Here is an 18,706-nt window from a genome sequence, read left to right as displayed (position 1 = left end):
AGTCTGAAAATTAGATTCAGGAATTAAGTGATGTAGACCTTTAATTTGACAAGGTTTTAATATTTTAAGAAAATACATATGTAATTACCTTCAGATGTTCAGTCAGAGTTTTAGAGTATTTCAATGCACTTTCCTTTTTCAGTTTGAAAAGCCTTAGGTATAGTAGAGATTGGCACCGCAGACTGACCAAAGACAGAATAACACAACATTCAGAGTTAAAGTCAAGTTTATCACAACTGAGTGAAGTTCAAAAATCTAGCAGCTGTGTTATTAAAGCTTTCTCTGCTAACTCTCAAGTTGCAGGTCTACCAAAAAAATCCATAAGCACCTTTAAATTCTCAAGGAAATAAAACCAGCTTTGTGTGCCTTAAGCTGAAACTACAATTTTTAGTGATCTTGCTGATATAATCAGTTTCCAGTTCTCAGCATAGGAGACAACACGAAGTTACTTCCTAGATGGGTTTCATTTATTTTCACTCGTGTCAGGACATATGGAGTCTAAAGCACTCTGCCACGGCCTCCCCTTTCTCTTCCACCTGACACCAGTTGGTTCTGGTCCCCCACACCTGCTGCAGCCATTTAGTTAATCTGGGAGGCCAGTGACAATTCTTCACAGCCAGTCCAAATTTTGACTTATCGCTGGGTGAGTACATAGGAAGGACGCCCCCATCCTTTCTGCTGTTACTCCTTCATATTTCAAAGACTCAGCCCTCGTTGTCAACATCCCCTCTGCCCCAATTTACAGTAATCGGCTATACAGCATTAACCTTTACGTACAGCCAAGTGGAAAACTCATAAATTTGGTTCAGAAACACCTGCGAACTCAAGTGTAATACAGCATTTCATGTAGATAAAACATCTGAAATGAATCAGTGCATTGTATGAAGTTCAGAAGACACATACCAAAGCACTGCCAGCCTTTTATCTGCAGCCGTAGCATCCGGTGCCAAGTAATTCTTCAGTTTCATAGTGTATCTACAAACAAAGACAGCAAGTAAACAACAAAAGAAAGATGACAGTATCACTCATCAATCACAACACACTGACGTTCTTATGAATTTCTAGTTTCAACTGTCTTCACCATTTCAGAAACCTCTCTCAGACCCTAAACAACATGCTGACTAGGTAGTAATTGCAATGATTTTGCTTTTCATGTGTTACACATTGTAGAGAGACTTCAAGAGCCTTAGGAGAAAGCATCTCATGAAAACACTTTAAGCCTCAGCAACTGGAACAAACTGGTAGGTGATCCACTTTTATTGGAGAATGATAAGAGACCTTAAAAGTTGGCAGCAAAACTTTAGCAAATCTAGAAGCTCTGATTTCCAGACCTCCTTCCCACCCACTTGACTTTTGTACACGCTTTGCAATGCTTACTTGATTAATTCCACAGTTTCTGAATACATAGGGAACGGGGACTTGGATTCCTGAGCATTTTTCTCCAATGCATTCCCACACTCAATGAACGACACTACAGCATCTAGGTAGTACACAGCCTTCTCAAACCTGTCAGACTGAGCAGATCGGAAAAAACTTTTAAGGACAAAAACCAGAGAGGAAATAGAAGAAAGCTCCATTCCAGAAGGGCAGCAAAATGCCAAAAGCAGTAAACAAACCCCAATATAATACACAAACACCAGGTAAGTATTGGAGATTTACTTACCAATGCATCTGCATTATGTTTTAACTTCTTTGCTTCTTGCAAATAATGATCAGCTGAGTAAGTCCTGCAACAGAAGACACAAATTTATGGACTCGGCCCCACCCATACTGCAGTTTCTTTTATGACTGAAGTTTCTCAGTGTTGCCAAATGTCATATTTTTTGTGTCTAACTCAAGTTACAGGAGCTACACTGTGATAAAACTTTAAAAAGCTGATAAAATAGTTAACTAGTATGATTAGTTACAGTATCATAAAAGTGTTACAAATAGTTTAAATTTAGTTCTCTAGTTTCAGGTGCCCACTTCCAGAGTTCTTAGCCAGGAAGTTACTTTTACATTTGGTATAAACATCATTTTATCTGTAAAATGAATTTAAAGAACAACAAAGAGAAATGCTTTAAGAGCAAGCATTGTGCTGAGATTTGAACTGGTACAAGTGAAACCTAAAGCCTGCACAAGATGGTAAAATATTTGTTTTACTTTCTCAACATTTAAAAACAGAACAACCCTGAGCTATTTCAGTCTACTGCGTGGTCCTTTCGTGCTCGGCAGGAATGTACAGGGCAGGCTACAGCTCCTCCTCAAGGACTGTGCTGCTTGCCAAGCCACCGGCCCAGGGAGCAGCCAGGCAAGCACGCCGCTGCACACCAACGCGCAGCGCTCCAGAGCGCCAGCTCCACTTCACAGCTTTTGTGAAGCAAAACGACAGCTCTTCTCCGTGGGGAGCTGGCTGTGCCCCAAGATCCACAGCCCCGCAAAGGGAAAGGCACCTTTTGCTGTTCTTACCTATCGTCAAAAACAAGTTTTGCTCTTCTTGACTTTGAACTTTCTGTAGACTGGCCAGACGCAGGAGGGCAGTTTGATGAATTGTTCAGAATCTTTTCCTGAAAGGAAAATTGTTGTCAAATAATAAAGAACAGTTGAATCTTCTCTGCCTTCAAGAAAAGGATTTGTATAAATTTCTCCCATGACTTCAGGCATTAGAGGCTCTGCAGCTCCTTTAGCTGCCATTCACCACAGACAGTAACACAGCGTCCATGAGGCTTTCACCTACTGCTGGCACAGAGGTGGATGCAGAGGCTGTAATCAAGCTCCTCACTCTAATACACCAGGAGATCTCCATTAGAGGAAAGAATGCGGCCAAGGCTTTCTAGACACACCCGGGTCCAGGAAATCCTTCCCTGAATCTCCCCTGTCACTGTTTCTAAGTCCTGTTTTTCCACTCTAATAAACAGATTATGAATGTTTTTATGATTTCTCATTTCTGTCAACAACATGCTCTGCTGAATGTCTTTGCCTTGGAAAAAAAAAAACTTTTGGAAGGATAAACATCATCTTGAGGGAGAGAAATTGGCTGTCTTCACAAGACACTGTCCTTGCTCCCCTAAATTATACACGGCTCAACATTACACTTCAGGCTAAAGACCGGACACTACAAACACACTGTGAATCATAAATGAATCAATTTTTAGTAGCTAAACAGTATAAAACAACTCCCCAGCTTCATCTCTGTTTTCCGCTCCTTGATTTATCGTGACCAAAGGCCACCTATAGAGATGTATTTCATAACCTACTTTTATCAGATTATTGCTAACCAGAAGGATCCTGGAGTTGCAAGGCACCAGGTTTGCACAGCAATGTCCTATCTACCATTGTAACGTACAAACAATAATAAAACATGCAGTGCAATGCAGGGAGAGCATAGAGCACTTTAAGAAAGACATGACTAAGCATATGTGAGGTATAAAATGATAAACATCTCACAAATTAACAACTGGCTTAGGGACGTTTCTATGCTGATGAATAAAGAAAGGGCAAAGCCTCAGCCTGCAAGGTAAATTCACTATCTACAGTTCCTGGAAATGTCTTATGCAGCCACGGATATACGCAACCTGCCAGGCTTCTAAAATCCCCTGGTATTGGCATCTGAAGTAACGCAGCACGTCTCCCAGTTCAGATACTCATGAACTCCACCCTGATGACTAAGTTACTTTCTGCCATTGCTAATGTCTATTTGCTACTTTACTCCTCCCCAAATCAATTATCTTTCCCGAATATTTTTAGACTTTGCTTCTAAGCTTTTCAGACACTGCAAATCCAACTCCTGAGGTTCAGCAGCTGCTTAAACTGGAGTTTCCACGGCCCATCGGAGGCTTTGGGGCTTTGCTGCGGAGCGCTTGCAGACAGCCCACCAGCACACCTTGGAACCGCACAGACAAAGGTGAAATCCCTCCCAGTGAAACGTACTGTGCTCGACAACTGGCTGTACAATAAAAACTGCTCATCACAGGTATTCAACAACACACTCAGATGTCCTCACAGGCTAATTTCTGTCCAGCAAGACACATTTATATACTGATGAAAAAGCATATTAAAATTTAGTGACTTAAGAGTGTCATTTTCCTATAATATTTCTAAATTTCATCACATCTAAATATCCTCCTAACCTAAATACCTTAAAAACCATTTTCTGCACCATCTTTATAACCGTGGTTTCTTCACTCCAGCCACACAGAGCTCTGTACATTCCCGAGCTGGAGTTAAAATAATCTTTCTGCAGTCCTACAGCGTCACAAGATGAGAGCTATAGCTTTGTGTCCCAGCACTGAGCGTGGACCGAGCTCCCGCTCTCCTTAAAAATCAGGACAAGATCTCTATCTTCTCCGATGAGACAAGAGTAACCTCATTGTTCCATCTACTTTTGTGTAAACGGCTTTCTAGTGATATTTCTTATTAACAAATTAAACACTAAATAAGCAGCATCAGTAATCAGAAGATGACTAAACACATTTCACTAATTAACATAAGAATTTGGTAGGAATAAGCATTAGTATTCTACGATCCCTCCCTCCCTAATTTATAGGCTTCCAAGGCACTTAAGCACTATGACACGAAAGAACGCATATCTAGAACTAACCACATTTTAACTTGAACTGCAAATTCTTGTTTAGATCACACTGAGCATGTCAAACTGCAAAGAAACAGGCTTAAGGCTTTTACAGAATAAGCCCCTTACCTTGGTCTCTTTAGCACTGCTAGAACCCTTTCCCTCCGTCTTCTTTTGTTTGGAAGATGAGCTGCTTTTACTGCTGCTGCCACTCTCCTTGCTAAGGTTGCTGCTGGACTTTAAGGATGACGACTGACTGACCGTCCTCTTCCGGGACCCGTGTTCTTGCTTGACATCTTTCTGCAGGACTGGGGCAGCAGGAGATGGCAGTAAGTCCTTCTCTTTAACAGCACTTGGCTTTGAAGACCTGGAAAAAATGAACAAATTCAGGTTTTGGGTTTCTTTCCCTAAAAAACCAAAACCAAACCCAAAGAAAAAAACAAAAAAACCCCCCAACACCGCAAATCTTTTTTTAAAATATTTTTTTTAAAAACAAACAAGATTTTTATTGTTAGACCTAGCAAACTATATATGGAGGAAAAGAAAGAGAATAACCATCTTGGTAAGTAGGTTTCTATGAAGCCAGATTGAACTCGTTTTCACCATTTTATTTGTTCTGACCTGAAAACACAGTAGGCAAGTTCTAACCATAAAACCACATCCCTACAACAGTTCTTAAAAAAACACCCTAAAACACTTACAGTGTAAGAAATTAATGCCAACGTTAGCGCCAGCCTGTCTGTTGCAGACTCGTCAGCCTAACAGCTCAGAAAAAAGATGGCCCAGATAAATGTTCTCTGGAACCCAGGAAACAGGGAAGCTTTTTCAGCGTAGCCTTTCAGTACACTCTTACCTTGGCTGCTCGTGGGCTATTTCTGGCTTCCTGTAATAATTCTTTCTACACATTACTTTTATAAAATCATACAGTTTCATTTAATTAAATGTCCTTCAGATAACTGCACTGGCAATCAAGCAAATATCACAAATAATAGGCAAAAAAGCATAATCAAGCTAGAAACGCATCCATTCATTCTACATCTGTTTCCTAACAAATAGTGAGACACTGTTTAATTCGGAATGTGCAAACAACTTTTCTAGCATCTGATGTGCTGCAGCTTCTCACATATTTGTAATTTGGCAATTACTCACTCTACAGCAATATTTTCCATGACATAATTATACTAGTTTTCAGTTGCTTGATCTGAAATAGCAGAGTTTTAAGAGGCAGTGGAAAAAAACTGACTCTTTCCTGTGGATCAACACTGACCAAGAAATAAATCAAATAAAAGCATAACAGTTCTTACAAAAAGCGTGGAAAATTACAGAAATAACATACAAGTAAAGGAGTATCAAACAATGTTATTGATTTGCTAATTCTGTATTACTTTGCTTTTGTGTCATTCACACTTTTCTTTAGCTAATGTATCAAGCAAACGTGAGGCTAAATCCACAGATCCAAATCTCAGTGCCATCGGCTTCCCAGACAATGCCAGTTAAGTCATTTATTCGCAGTTTATAAACTTGCTAAACTGAGAATTACCAGATTGGGTGAATTTAAAAGCACAGATTTTGCACGATCAAAAAGCCAGATGCACAGCTGATTTCTAAAACAAACAAAACCCCCCGTATATTAGAGAAAAACAAGGAAGCAGGTATTCCATAACACACCAACCCTTCACATGAGGGGTTACCCTACTTCTGGTAAGTAAAACAATTGTCCTTGGCCAATGTTTTTGGTTATGGAAATTAATTTCCACCAACTACTAGCAAGAACTCTGAAGTCAATCTGTCTGAAGGGTAAGAATGAATGGAATTTTACCCACCGATTAATAATGAGGAAACACGTTGTTGGGGGGGTGGGAGGGGGAGGAGAAGAGGGGGGAAGACAGGCACCCATCTTCTCCTCGATCACCCTGAGCCTTCAATGTTGAGAACACAGCCAAGATACTCACTCCCTACTGCTGGAAGTCTTGTGTCCTGATGTAGCTTTTTCTTCCAGTTTCGTTTTCTTGCTTTCGCTGGCTCTGTTTTCATCTTCATTCTGAATAAAGCAAACAAGAAATACATCCAGGCAAACGTCCACATTACAGCTTCAGAGGGGCAATCTTTCACATGAAGAGACATAATTTAGCAGGTGCTTTGCAGTGTACAGAATAAGCTATGACGGACCACAAAAACATGCCCTACAGCATCTAGTCCCTATCAAATATTTGACCAGACCCTGATATAGGAACATAATGAAAAACAAAGTCTGGCTTCTAAATTACCAACCTGCATAAAAGATGTAGCACCTAAGTTGTTCATTTAGCAAAAACATATATTATCACAGAATCACAGAACCATCAAGGTTGGAAAAGACCTTGAAGATCATCTAGTCCATCCATTAATCTAACACTGACAGTTCCCAACTACACCACATCCCTAAATTATCACCATATCATTATCACCATGAAATACCAGCAAAATCTGCCAAAGGCTTCAATAAGAGATCAAGAGACAGATTTTATGTTGTGGAGCCTAACAGAGGTTAGGCCACAATGACAAAAAAAGGTAAAAATCTTGCAGAGATGCTGAAGATGATAAATTATATAAATTTAATCCTCAAGTCAAAAGGTCTTGAAGGTAAGTTTCTAAGCTGCCTTCAGCAAGCACTGGAAGTATCAATACAGTGAATAAAATGGAAAATAGGGCCTCACAGAATAAGTCATGTGGTGACATAACCCAGATTCAAACCCAAAAGGTTTCATTTTTGTTACACTGATGCTGCAACCCTGAGCCTTACGGTCAAGGAAGCACACGAGCAAATAATGTGTAGAAATCAAGTGGCCCCAGCTGCGTAGAAGGCACTCGTAAACCTCAAAACTGGAGGGGTGGGGGGGAAAGGGTGGGTTTTTCTTCAGTTGCCTCAAACAGGCTTGCATCTTCTCCAGCATGCACCAGTAAGCATCAGAGTAATCTGAGGATTTCAAACAATTAACAACCAGAATGTTTGCTGGGATAAAGCCTAAATTTCATTGGTCTTACCAAAGCTTTCTGGTTTAGATGTAAGAGCAGAGATCTTTAATGCTGTAACTCCAAATGTGTACTGAAAGGCATAACCGGTCAAGGAAATGGAAGTCAGGGTATTCAGAGACTTTGGAGCATGTGAGCGTGTTCCCATGAACATTAGGATTTATACAGTAACATGTGCAAAAAATAACTAATCACTGTACTGGTCAGAGTTATTCCCATTTTACAAAAAAGGCTCATACTTTCTCACTTAATTTCCTTATCCAGCAAAAATAGGAATCAGTACAGGAGAAACTTCTGTTTGCAGTTACATGTCAAGTCTCCTAGATGACACTAATTTCAGTAAATGGTCAAGTTTATTGAGGTTGCTCAGTAGGAAAACTGGTTTAACTGAAATCATCTATCTCCTCTGGAGAGTCAAATCACTCTCCAAATGATATCCTTTGATTCCACACGTCAACGAAGTCTTACAACCGCTGCCAAATCCCTATCAAAATGAAATTTTCAGAATGAAATCCAGAGTAGCACAGCAATTTTGGAATCCCTGAACCAGGGCTTTACGGTCCTAACTTCATGGAAACCAGAAACTTATAAACACTCACTGGATCACTGACTCCATCTGACAGTCACAGGCTCACTCTTTATACAGACTGGCTATGTTCTGAGGTTTGTGGAAGCAGTTTAAAATTACACCACCAACTACTTCTTACCATTCCCTCCTCTAAGAGTATTACTTCTGTTCAGGTCCCCCACTGACTCCTGTCCATTTTATTGCCCTCAGGCATTCCTGCTTTATTTATAGTTGAAAAGATGAAATGCTTTTTTGGAAAAGATTAAATATCATTATGGAAAGATCCCTCTGCTCCCAATAAAGCAGCACCCTTGAGATTAGGGTTTCTGCTGCTACCATGCCCCAGGCCCATTTCTGCCCCAGGCCCGTTTCTGCCCCATCCCTGGTCCTGACAATATGCAATTGCATGATTCACTGGTTCAAGGAGCTGAAGACTGTGCCTTTTTTTTTTTTCCCCCCCTCTTGTTTGGCCAGGTGAATTTTCCATTGGATCAGCTGCCTGAGCTTGCCTGCAGTGCAAGAGGGAGCGGAGGCATGCGAGGGCAGGATGCGGTGCTCAGAGGTACAGAAGCTCCACGAGCTCCAGCTCCAGTGCTACCACTCTTACAGGTGCAACCTTCTCCCCTCCCCTCTTCACTCCAAAAGAAAACCCCAGTACTGTAACAGCACAGCGATGATCGACGTGTTCTACACAAAACAGCTACCCAAAGTCATCTCAGTTGCTGTCTCACTACAGTGGGGTATGGGCTGGGTTGCTGGGCTACACGCTTGACACCAGTAGCAACCCACTAAGGGGCTGAGATAACAGGTAAATCTCTCTACAAAATTATCACCTGCTTATGTTTCCTTTTGCCTTTTGTAGAACTTTTGTCAGACGGCTGCTTCTGGGATTCTCTCGCGTGCTTCTCTGGCACATTTTTCTTTTCCACTTTGGGTGCATCAGCATCCTTGTAAGGCTTCCCTGGTATTCTTGATAAGAGGCTCAGGTCAATCTTCACAATAAGTGGGTACCTTTCATCAGGATCACTGAGTGGTGAAAGAAGCTCTTTCTCTTCCATAGGAGAGAACATTCTTTGCCGAAAAAAGCTGTCATCCTCCTCCATGGAAGATTTAACAGGAGTCCTATTGCTCTCAGAGTATTTGGGTGTTTGTGATGAAGGAGGCAGGCTCTCATTTTCATCTGAATCAGAGGATGAGGTATCTGTTTCTATGAATTCCCTGGATTTCTGGGCAGATTTGCTCGAAGCCTTGTATTTCTTTTTCTCTGTGGTAGGCCGAGGGGAAGATTTGGGCTCTTTCTTTATATTGGGTTTTCTGGAGCCTTTTGTGGCTGCCTTATGCCTGTTTGAAGGTATATTTGTTGCCATGTCTACTGGGGTTTCACTTTCTATTTTAAGACCTCCTCTAGGCTCTTCAACAGCTGTCTTTTCTGCTTTCTTGGGCTGCTTTTTACCTACAGTCCTCCTCTGTGTTGAGCTGTCACTCTGGGCAGGTGATTTCTGCCTGCCACGACTGCCTTCTGAGCCCTTTTGGGTGGGTTTGGAATCTCGCCCCGGTGTAGACGAAATCGAATCCTTGGATCCACTTTGATCAGTGTACCCACTCCCTGTCCCCTGATCCCGTCCCTCTTTTTTGTAGCCTTGGGAAGATGGGATATTGCTGTCCACGGAAGACGCTGGTGACACTTTATGTGAATTAACTTTGTTCAACCAGTTATCCAGTTGCCACTTGTTTGTTGGTGGTGGCTCTGGCTAAAAACAAATAAAAAAACAGTGTTAGATAAAGTATTTCACATTCCTTCTATCTTTTCCACAGGACAGCTGTATTATGCTGCATGCCAAAGCAAGAGGTACACCAAAAAACCTGAGATAAATAATGAATGAAATATAAATTGATGAATATAGGTACAAATAACAGCTCTCATTCTTCCTTCATCGGGAGCAGCTGCTATCAACAGGCAATATTTGCTGCCATAGCTTTCCAGACTAAAAGCCTGCAGTTTTTTAAGGTACTGTTACCATATCTAACTTCTGCTCTCCAACAGATAACTGGTGGTAAAAAATCACCTCAAATTCCAACATCAAATGCGTGCTTATACAGAGAATCGTTACCGTATCCAATTACAGGTGCTTCAGCAAAAGAACAGTCCATCTTGAAATGATCCCACGTTTGTCAGTCTTGTTTTTTTAAAAAACACTTTGAGAATTTATTAATATTTTCTGCTTTTAAAACGCAGGATTAATGTCAAGCTAATGAAGACAGCCCAAACACATGTCAAATCCTACCTCGGGGGAAGCACTCTGTGATGGTTCATTAGCTTCACTATCACTAGAACTGCTTTCACTTTCAGAGTCCGATCCTGAACTGCTTTCAGATCCACTATGGCTGCTCGAGTCATCCCTCGAATTATCTGCTCCTTCACTGTTATGCTGTGAAGGTTCAGAATTACTGAAAACAAAAATGAGGAAAAATAAACAAACACCATCCAAGGCACAAATATATCCGAGAAGTGCTTTCATTAGAAAGAATAAAATCTTTCAATTAACATTTACTAGGAGATTCAACACAACTGAACACAGTTCACCCTGGAAGCAAACAGCCCTTGTTTTTTCCCCCCTCCCAAAGTGGTTAGTATAATTTGCAGGATATACGCTATTTAATCACTGATTAACTTCTAATCACCTTTTGCTTCAACACAAAAGACAAACATGAATTTTAGAAACAAGATCAAACCAAGAGTGCTGACTGGGCTGAATATCACCACTCTGCTTTCTCTGCCGCAGTCTGCCAGGAATGCCTACCTTCCAGGTGTGCTCCTTGGCACGGTCTTATCGCAGTCCTGCAATTAAGAAAAAGAGCATGAAGCTTCTAGAAGTTACTTGGGGATTGTCTATAAAATTAAATTGCAAAGCATCAATTTAGAGCCTTTAAATTTTTAAAATTATTTAGCCCGAATAGCATCTTAATTCAGTACTTGCAGCAGTTTAAATTTGTCTGCATTTTCCCTAAACAGAAATGAAAATAAATCAGAGTTTTCTCCAGGTTTTCACCACAAATCTATTACCTCAGAGTCCTACACACGCTGACTGCAGCTCTAGTTCCTCCTTCCACCACTCACTAATACCATGTTTTCATCTTTTTGAAGCAGACGATTCTACATTTTACAATGCTCTTCCTGAGATGCCCAGAGTATCAGGAGTTACCCAACTAAATGCACTATCTCGAAGTTTTTCACATGAAAAAAATCAAATACTAGAACTGGGAGAGGAAGAAAAGAAACAAAAAAGCAGTGTGGATGACTGCTGGGTAGCACGGACCCTATTTTCAATTTAGCATGCTCGATGCTATTTCTGACAGAAGCTGCGCAGAGTTAATATTGACAAAGAGGAAAACAGACTTTTCCACAAAAATAAAGGTGCTGCTATACTCCCAGTTACAGATACTGTATCCCTTATCAACCCAAATGCAGGCCCAAGCTACTAATGCACAGAGACATTCATACCACGTACTCTTTAAGTGGAGTGGCAGAACATGAAGGGTTCTATCTCTAAATGACAGGTCATTACCTATGTTTTAAATTACACTATTGCCATTTCACATTCAGAGAAAGCCCACTTGAAATCAGTAAAACAAGATTTTCTAGATAAAAGCATACTGTTTTCACAAAGCAGATAATTTTCCCCAAGTTTACATTTAGGAATACCCAAAGTTTGTCTAAAAACATGCCACTTGATTTTAGTTTCTTAATCATAAATGTCTTCTTAAGCTGCTCAGTTTGCTGTTGGAATATTGAGCACTGCTCAAGTACTGAACCATGAATGCATTTGTTATGTTCTTCTGAAACTCTGATTTAATGAACATACCTGCTCTCCATCGCTGTCTTCACTACTGCTAAGTTTTAAGTCATCTTTCAACATACTAAGTAAAAAGGAGAAAGTGAGACAAGTTTTTCCACGTACTTTAATTACTTTCAAAGCATTCTTCTATATTTCAACATGCTATTGTTTATACTACAAAGTAGGCTGCGTGGGTGAAATCCACAAAATGCCACTCTAACATTGGTGAGTTAAGTCATTCTTTAGAGAAGAATAAGGATTCTAGTACTTTGAGTGCTTAGTCCATTCTGTTAAATTTAGAAAGGAAATTTGACACAATTTACTAATGTGGGAGGAGCTAACTTGTGTATGTTCAACTTCTTACACACAATGGCCAAGAATACCATGTTAAATAGAATCAAGAAAGCTAACACTAGTGGCTGTTTCCTGTCTCGTGGCAACAGTGCAACTGTTCTAAGCCATAATTATTTGATTATTATTCAAAGCCATAATTATTTGTGGTAGTCATGCATACACACACTATTTCACAATACTGAAAATACACGAACACACTGAAAACACATAGCAGGGTACAGGGCCCTTGTGCTTATTGAAAAACACCTTTGATTACAAAAAATAAGAACATCTTACTCTGTCTGGTTGGATTCACATCTGGAGAAAGAAAAGGAGAAAGGATTAAAAGTCTAATACTTTGAGTTTCACAGTATAGCTGTTCTACTCATGATAGCCTCTAGGATCTAGTTCCTGAAATATTTTTCATTGCTACCCTTTTACAAAAGATGTATTTATCTCCTTTTTTATGTTTTTTGACCAGATCGCAATCACTTTTTTTTAAAAAATGATTTAAAACTGTATTGTCAGAGTAAACATTTTCTCAACTTTCTTCCCATGCATCCCAGTTCAACACATGTCTAATGCTACCTCTCGTTCTTAGATGTTCTCCCATTCCCCAGCTTGGGAAACAGCACAGCTCCCCCTTAGCGGTCTGTGCTGCTGTGGCAAAAGGAAAGCCAAACGGTCAACTTCCATTTCTACCACTTGTTGAACTGGCTGCATATGAGCGTCGTCTTAAACTACTCATTTTTGGGAAACTGACTGTAAGTCTATCATAATTGAGGGGTTTTTCCTTTTGTTCTATTCCCCTCCCATAGGTCATGTGCTTTTTAATCTCACCACCACTGTAACGTGCACAGACAAGCAGAAGAACTAGACTTCATTTTGTGATTGCATCACAACAAATGTTAACTTCGAATAACAAGCTTTCAGAATCTACAACCACTCTCATTTAACATACGATCGGCTGATAAACCTTTATTTTCATGGACATATGTGTTTGGAAACAATCTTTTAACAGCATATAATTGATTTTCAGGTATGAGAGAGGTGGACTACAGCCATCCAGAATATTCCAGTTGCTTTTTGTTTTTTCTTCCAGTTGCACGATTGACAAAGGAAAACGTTGGGCCTGTGTGCATAACTAATAGACATGTTTGTCAGTCAGTTAAGAGACTGAGCAAAACAAACTTAACCAGATCCCAAGCACAGTTTACTGTCTCCTCCAATACAGAACAGTTCCCCATCCTGTCTCTTTGTGCAACCGCTACGAGCTGCTTCCAGCTGCCAGCTCTGCAATGCACACGCTTGGTAAGTCCCGTCCCATCCTGCCTGTTCTTATACGCCAACACCTTCCTGGTTTACAAGTCAGTTCCAAGGTCCAAACTCCTGCACACCTATCCTGACAACTGACAAGAAACAGGGGAACGGAAAGGCAGCACAGGGTATTTGTGACTCATTCCAATGTGCCATAGTTGTCCACTGTCCCAGAAAACGGCTGCTTAAAGATGATCCCCTTTTTCTGCCAGTTGAGGAGAAGTATGCTAAAGAGTTTGTGCGAGAACTGACAGATTCTAGTAAAAGAAACAGCTATTTCCCAGGTCTCTTAAAATTCAACTGTTATTTGAGAAACGTTCTCAACAGCCACTTACGATTTGGATTGATGACCGTTGGATGTTTTTGATGAAGGATTATATCGTTCTAGAAGAAGAAAAAAAAAGAAATTCACAGCTGAAAACTCAGCCAGCAAAATAAGTCACTCCCCAGTTGCCAGAAGTACAAAGTCTTAGATAAACCAAGAGTGGCTGAGTAGACAGGAGAAAGTAATAACTAGCTGGTGCCAGGTACAATCTCCCACAGGCTGAAGACACGTGTGGATGCAGAGACAAAATACTAAATACAGCAACTAATTTAATCAAGAAAACTAGAAAATTATTTAAATCATTTCTGTCTAAACCAATGCACACTTAATTTATTATTAATGGTGTGAAAAACTGTTTTGCTTCTATCAAGATTAATCTATTGCCTTCTACATGCAGGATGCAGGATATAAATCAGCCGGCCAAGCTCTGACTTGTTTCAGCATCCCGACTTCGCTTTTTAGCAGATGAGCAATCTTTACATCCAGAAATCAAATTCAGAAACCAATTCTTACAATAGAAATACATACTGATATAAACTACTTTTCAGTTTGGGGGGGTTTTCCTTCCCTTTTCTTTAATTCTAGCAAATTGCGTAGTTCAACCGAAACAAGAACTGAGGCTGTTAAAAGTTTCCCAGAAAATTCAAACAGGAGTTAAAAACTGGTTCTGTGTTTTGACTAACCTTGCCTCTTCATTTACACACCTAAAGATCAGTTGCTCCTATAACGTAAGTCTATGGTTTAGCATCATGGAATTAAGTTTTAATTTGTTTCCTTAATTCCCTGCGGTATCAGGTGTTTAGATTAAGCTGCTTGTGAATATCTAAGAATAAACCGTTCTTCTTTTACTATTTCATCTGTTTAATCACTTCAAGAGGGAGTGGAAAGACTTTTGGAAAGTAACAGCACAAATCTAAATTAATTTTACCTGGTATGTTACCTGTGTTAAATTATTAAGTAATATCCAAACCAACAATATAGTTAAAGAGAAATAAAAGCTGCTTTTGTCTAAAATCTGCAAATGTGTTCGGGGACAAGAAATTCAAGGATATTGCTAAGGATATTCCTATGAGTTCTTGGCCAGTTCACTCTCTTGATTTGAAAATGACAAAGTGAAAATGAACAGTGAAACTGCAATGTGCTTCTTCTATTGAAATATAAACATAAGCACTATTTTGGTTTCCAATAAGTCCCCCAGCAGGGATTTGGATTTTTTTAAAGGGTGTTTTGTTTTAGTTCTCAGCTATTTTCAAACAGATCAACCAGGAAGGCATTTTTTCAAGAATTAGAAACATGACAAACTACAATACATATTTTTTTTCTAGAAGACAGTAACAACCTTGCAACTCAATCATAACTTTCTAGATCTCAACAAGAAATGCAAAAGACAATAAAGCAATTGTTTTATAGGTTAAAACTTCAGAAAGCACAGAAAATCTTAGCTTAGACTCCATCCTATAAGCAGTCTGGAAAATCTCCTTCTCTAAAAAGCATGACATACTAAGAATACTGAATCACAATAAAAACATTAAACACATTACAGGAAGTTTAACATACTTACTCTGTTCTCCAGTGCCAAAACTGGACTGTTGAGACTCCTAAGGGAATAAAAGATCACAAATGTTTTTTTCACGGGGAATTTTAACATATTAAAAACCATGCTTTAAGCAAGATACTCTTTCCACTTAAAGATGGCACCTAACCGCTGAAAAATAAAAAAAAAAACCCTAACAGCAAAACAGAGTGATTCTTTGTCTGGGCCCTAACTCCCCTCGCCAGCCGTAGCGGCACAGGCAGCACAGGGAAGGAGTGCTTCACACTCCTCTTCCTCAGCTCAGCTCTCCCACTTGCTTGGTTTTAAGAAAGGCCATGTGCAGCTGTACTACACGATAGCTGAAACTCCAAACCCCCTATGTAACTTCCATAAATCCTATCTTCATGTATGTTTAACATGGAGAGGGATCTTCGGTATGTTTTTATCTTCCTTACACACAGAAAAGCTTTGTTGCTAGTTTTACGTATTTTCATTCAAATTCTTTTCTCTGCTTTTTTCTTTTTCAGACACATACAGCATCGTGGTGGACAAGCAAAGAGTATAGTAACCTATCAGCAAAAAAAAAAAATAAAACTCTTAGCTACAAAGGAGCCCAAGAGACAATGAAACTTAAAATCTGAACAGATCTGCACACTCTGCCCCAAAACTCCTTCTCGCAGTGGCTCCAGGCGAGTCCCTGGTACACAGCTGGCCAACACATCATTCCTCCCCAGTGAAGGCCAGATCTTCTACAAAAGCCAATGAGCAATGCTATGGAATTTCCTTCGATACATAAAGTATCTGTTACCTATAAAGCTAGGCGTGAAGATGAAGCCTTGCAAATTGTAACGCTTCTATGATCTTCAGTATTCCCATCCCAGAAAACCCAATTCTGACTCCCAAGACATAATAAATTTTTTTTTAAACCCTACCATATTGTTTTAACAAACAAATACACAGAGGATACCAAGTTACTGAAAACCTACTTCTAGGCTAGAGTGCCATTTTAAAATAGGACCTTCCTGACCTCATTTTAAAATGAGGACAAATGCTGGCCCCATAAATAAAAATTGAAAATATTTGACTCAATTCATAAAGTTATATACACACATTTTACTTAAATGCTCTGGCAGTGGCAAACCAGAATTACAATTTAACAACGAATTCCAGGTTTTTTTGGTGTAACTGTGAACCAGTCTCCACGAACAGCCAAGTCAGTGATGTGCAGCAGCTATATACGCAACTTACAAAATTTAATTTTTTAATCACACAAAAGCTTTACACAGCAAAGCAGACTTAGATATTTCCAATTTCCCTTAACTTTTTATTTCAAAAGTGAAAGCAGTTGCAATAATGCACCAAACAAGTATTTTGTTGAGAGGGAACCTGATACGTAACTTTCCTTGTAAGGTGTTTCAAATGCCTCTAATCTTTACTAATTGAAAGAAAGGGACAATAAAAATAAAATTAACCTATGTTTAAAGCATAAAGCAAAGATGAAGTTGGAGAGAAGCCTTGTGACTTCAACAGAAAGCAACAGCTACACTTCCTTCAACATAAAACCTGATTTTTATCTTTTACGTAGGTACGAGGAGCGCAAGTGTGATTCCCTGTCAGCTTAGACAAGTTGACAAACTGTAAGTCAAAAAAGAAGTAAAGACCACACAGTAATCAAACACCACATCTACAGAGCAGCTGCGCTGGGGTGAGCACAAGATGAGGAACTGGCACCCCTTCTCACCAATACACTATCACAAATTCTGCAGAAAGCACCTGCCTAATTGCTCGCTTTAGTCAACTTCCTATTTCTAAGGCACAGTGCAGTCTTTCAGCTAAGTGCACTTTAACGAGGTGCTATGTTTAAAGGTGCAACTTTTTCCAACTCTCTTGCCATCTATTTTGCCTTTAAATATGTATTTCTTTAAGAAACTCAGAGATTAAAAAAAAAAAGCTATACTTTCAACTCTGCCATTATTTACAGCAGTATAGTCTAAAGGTCTCCTTCAAGAAAGACAAAATTAAAAACAACTTAAAGGAAGGAAACCCTTTTAACCAAAGTATAATAGACTGCTGAGGTTAGATAGTGAAGACACTTAAGCAGGAAACAAAATTGCAGCTCATATTCAAACACAAAAACTGTGAGAGAAAACCACTCCCCAGCGGGACAGAAGGACACTCTGGTACCGAACTCTCGTTTGTAGGTTACCAGCTTGGCTGCAGGCCCGGCTGTGGTGATGGGACCCATTTCCATGTAATGTCTGAAATCTCAGGTCAGATCTCATTTTTATTTCTCAGAAGAAAGTTTCTGTATTACAGCGGATCAAGGGACCTGCATCCATAAAACTTCCCCTGACCTATTTTCATCAAGTTTTATCATCTGATTCAAAGACTTCCTGATAATTATTAGATATATTTATAGTAATGCAGAGAGGCCCCGGTCAGGAGTTTGTGTCCCTTCAAGCTACTCACCACCTACACATAGGGAAAATCACCTTATCCCAACAGTCTTACAAATAAAATCAACTGGTCCACCAAAGGGAGCTTAATTTTACGTGTGCAGGCAAAACATACAAAACTTCTGCACACAAGAGGAATGCTGTGAAACACTGCAGTATATTATTTGTAAATAAACTGAGCGCAGTATTAAAGAGAACAAGCTTTCCTCGAAAAGTACTGCTTGATTAAAGTAAACCACTGTTTTGTTTTGTTTTCTGAATTCTGCTCTGGGTCCAGACTGCACAAGCCTATGGCTCGCTAACTTGTTGGAATTCTGCGAAGATCCTGCTGCCAAGAATGACAGAGGGGAGAAGGCAGAGGAAATTATAGGCTTTGGATGCGGAGAGAGAGTTTGACAAAGTTCCACGGCTAAGATGTGCAGCCACAAAATAAAAAAGCTGGCAAAAAGTCAAAAGACTCAGAGCAGCCATAAATGGAATTTTTTGCAAACTGGGTGAAGAAACACAATCCAGGTTGATAGGTTCAAAAAAACACAACCTACCTTTTTTGTTCAAACATCAACAAGACTGTGCAATCTTACATAGTTTCTCTCTGCGTCACAAAGACACTTATATCTCTGCACACCTTCTTCTTCCCAAACTGAGTCAAATACCAGAGAAATGCAGAAACAAGCAGTTCTACCAACCCCACATTCAAGTGTGTTCAAAAGCGTGTGAAGGGAAAACATCTCCCCAAAGGTTTGGGAATAAGTATTCAAAGCAGTGGAGTAAGTACC

The 18,706-nt window shown here is 39.7% G+C and overlaps 1 protein-coding gene across 7 annotated transcripts in view; it reads right to left on the bottom strand.

Moving 5' to 3' along the window:
• AFF4 (ALF transcription elongation factor 4) overlaps window positions 1-18,706 on the bottom strand; it is a 52,619-nt gene that overhangs the window by 8,119 nt on the left and 25,794 nt on the right. For all 7 annotated transcript variants that reach the window (XM_074838429.1, XM_074838427.1, XM_074838433.1 and 4 more), the window contains 14 exons: window positions 15,502-15,538; window positions 13,951-13,999; window positions 12,596-12,616; window positions 11,993-12,047; window positions 10,931-10,968; window positions 10,415-10,577; window positions 8,963-9,880; window positions 6,502-6,590; window positions 4,679-4,916; window positions 2,449-2,546; window positions 1,664-1,727; window positions 1,378-1,514; window positions 904-975; window positions 89-182 (listed from right to left, as the gene is read on the bottom strand). In XM_074838429.1, coding sequence (XP_074694530.1) covers window positions 89-182; window positions 904-975; window positions 1,378-1,514; window positions 1,664-1,727; window positions 2,449-2,546; window positions 4,679-4,916; window positions 6,502-6,590; window positions 8,963-9,880; window positions 10,415-10,577; window positions 10,931-10,968; window positions 11,993-12,047; window positions 12,596-12,616; window positions 13,951-13,999; window positions 15,502-15,538 — 2,073 coding nt within the window. The remainder of the gene's footprint in view (window positions 1-88; window positions 183-903; window positions 976-1,377; window positions 1,515-1,663; window positions 1,728-2,448; window positions 2,547-4,678; window positions 4,917-6,501; window positions 6,591-8,962; window positions 9,881-10,414; window positions 10,578-10,930; window positions 10,969-11,992; window positions 12,048-12,595; window positions 12,617-13,950; window positions 14,000-15,501; window positions 15,539-18,706) is intronic.

The sequence above is a fragment of the Strix aluco genome, chromosome 13 (assembly GCF_031877795.1).
Source record: "Strix aluco isolate bStrAlu1 chromosome 13, bStrAlu1.hap1, whole genome shotgun sequence".
Taxonomy (NCBI): Eukaryota; Metazoa; Chordata; class Aves; order Strigiformes; family Strigidae; genus Strix; species Strix aluco.
This window is presented reverse-complemented; position numbering and strand designations above follow the sequence as displayed.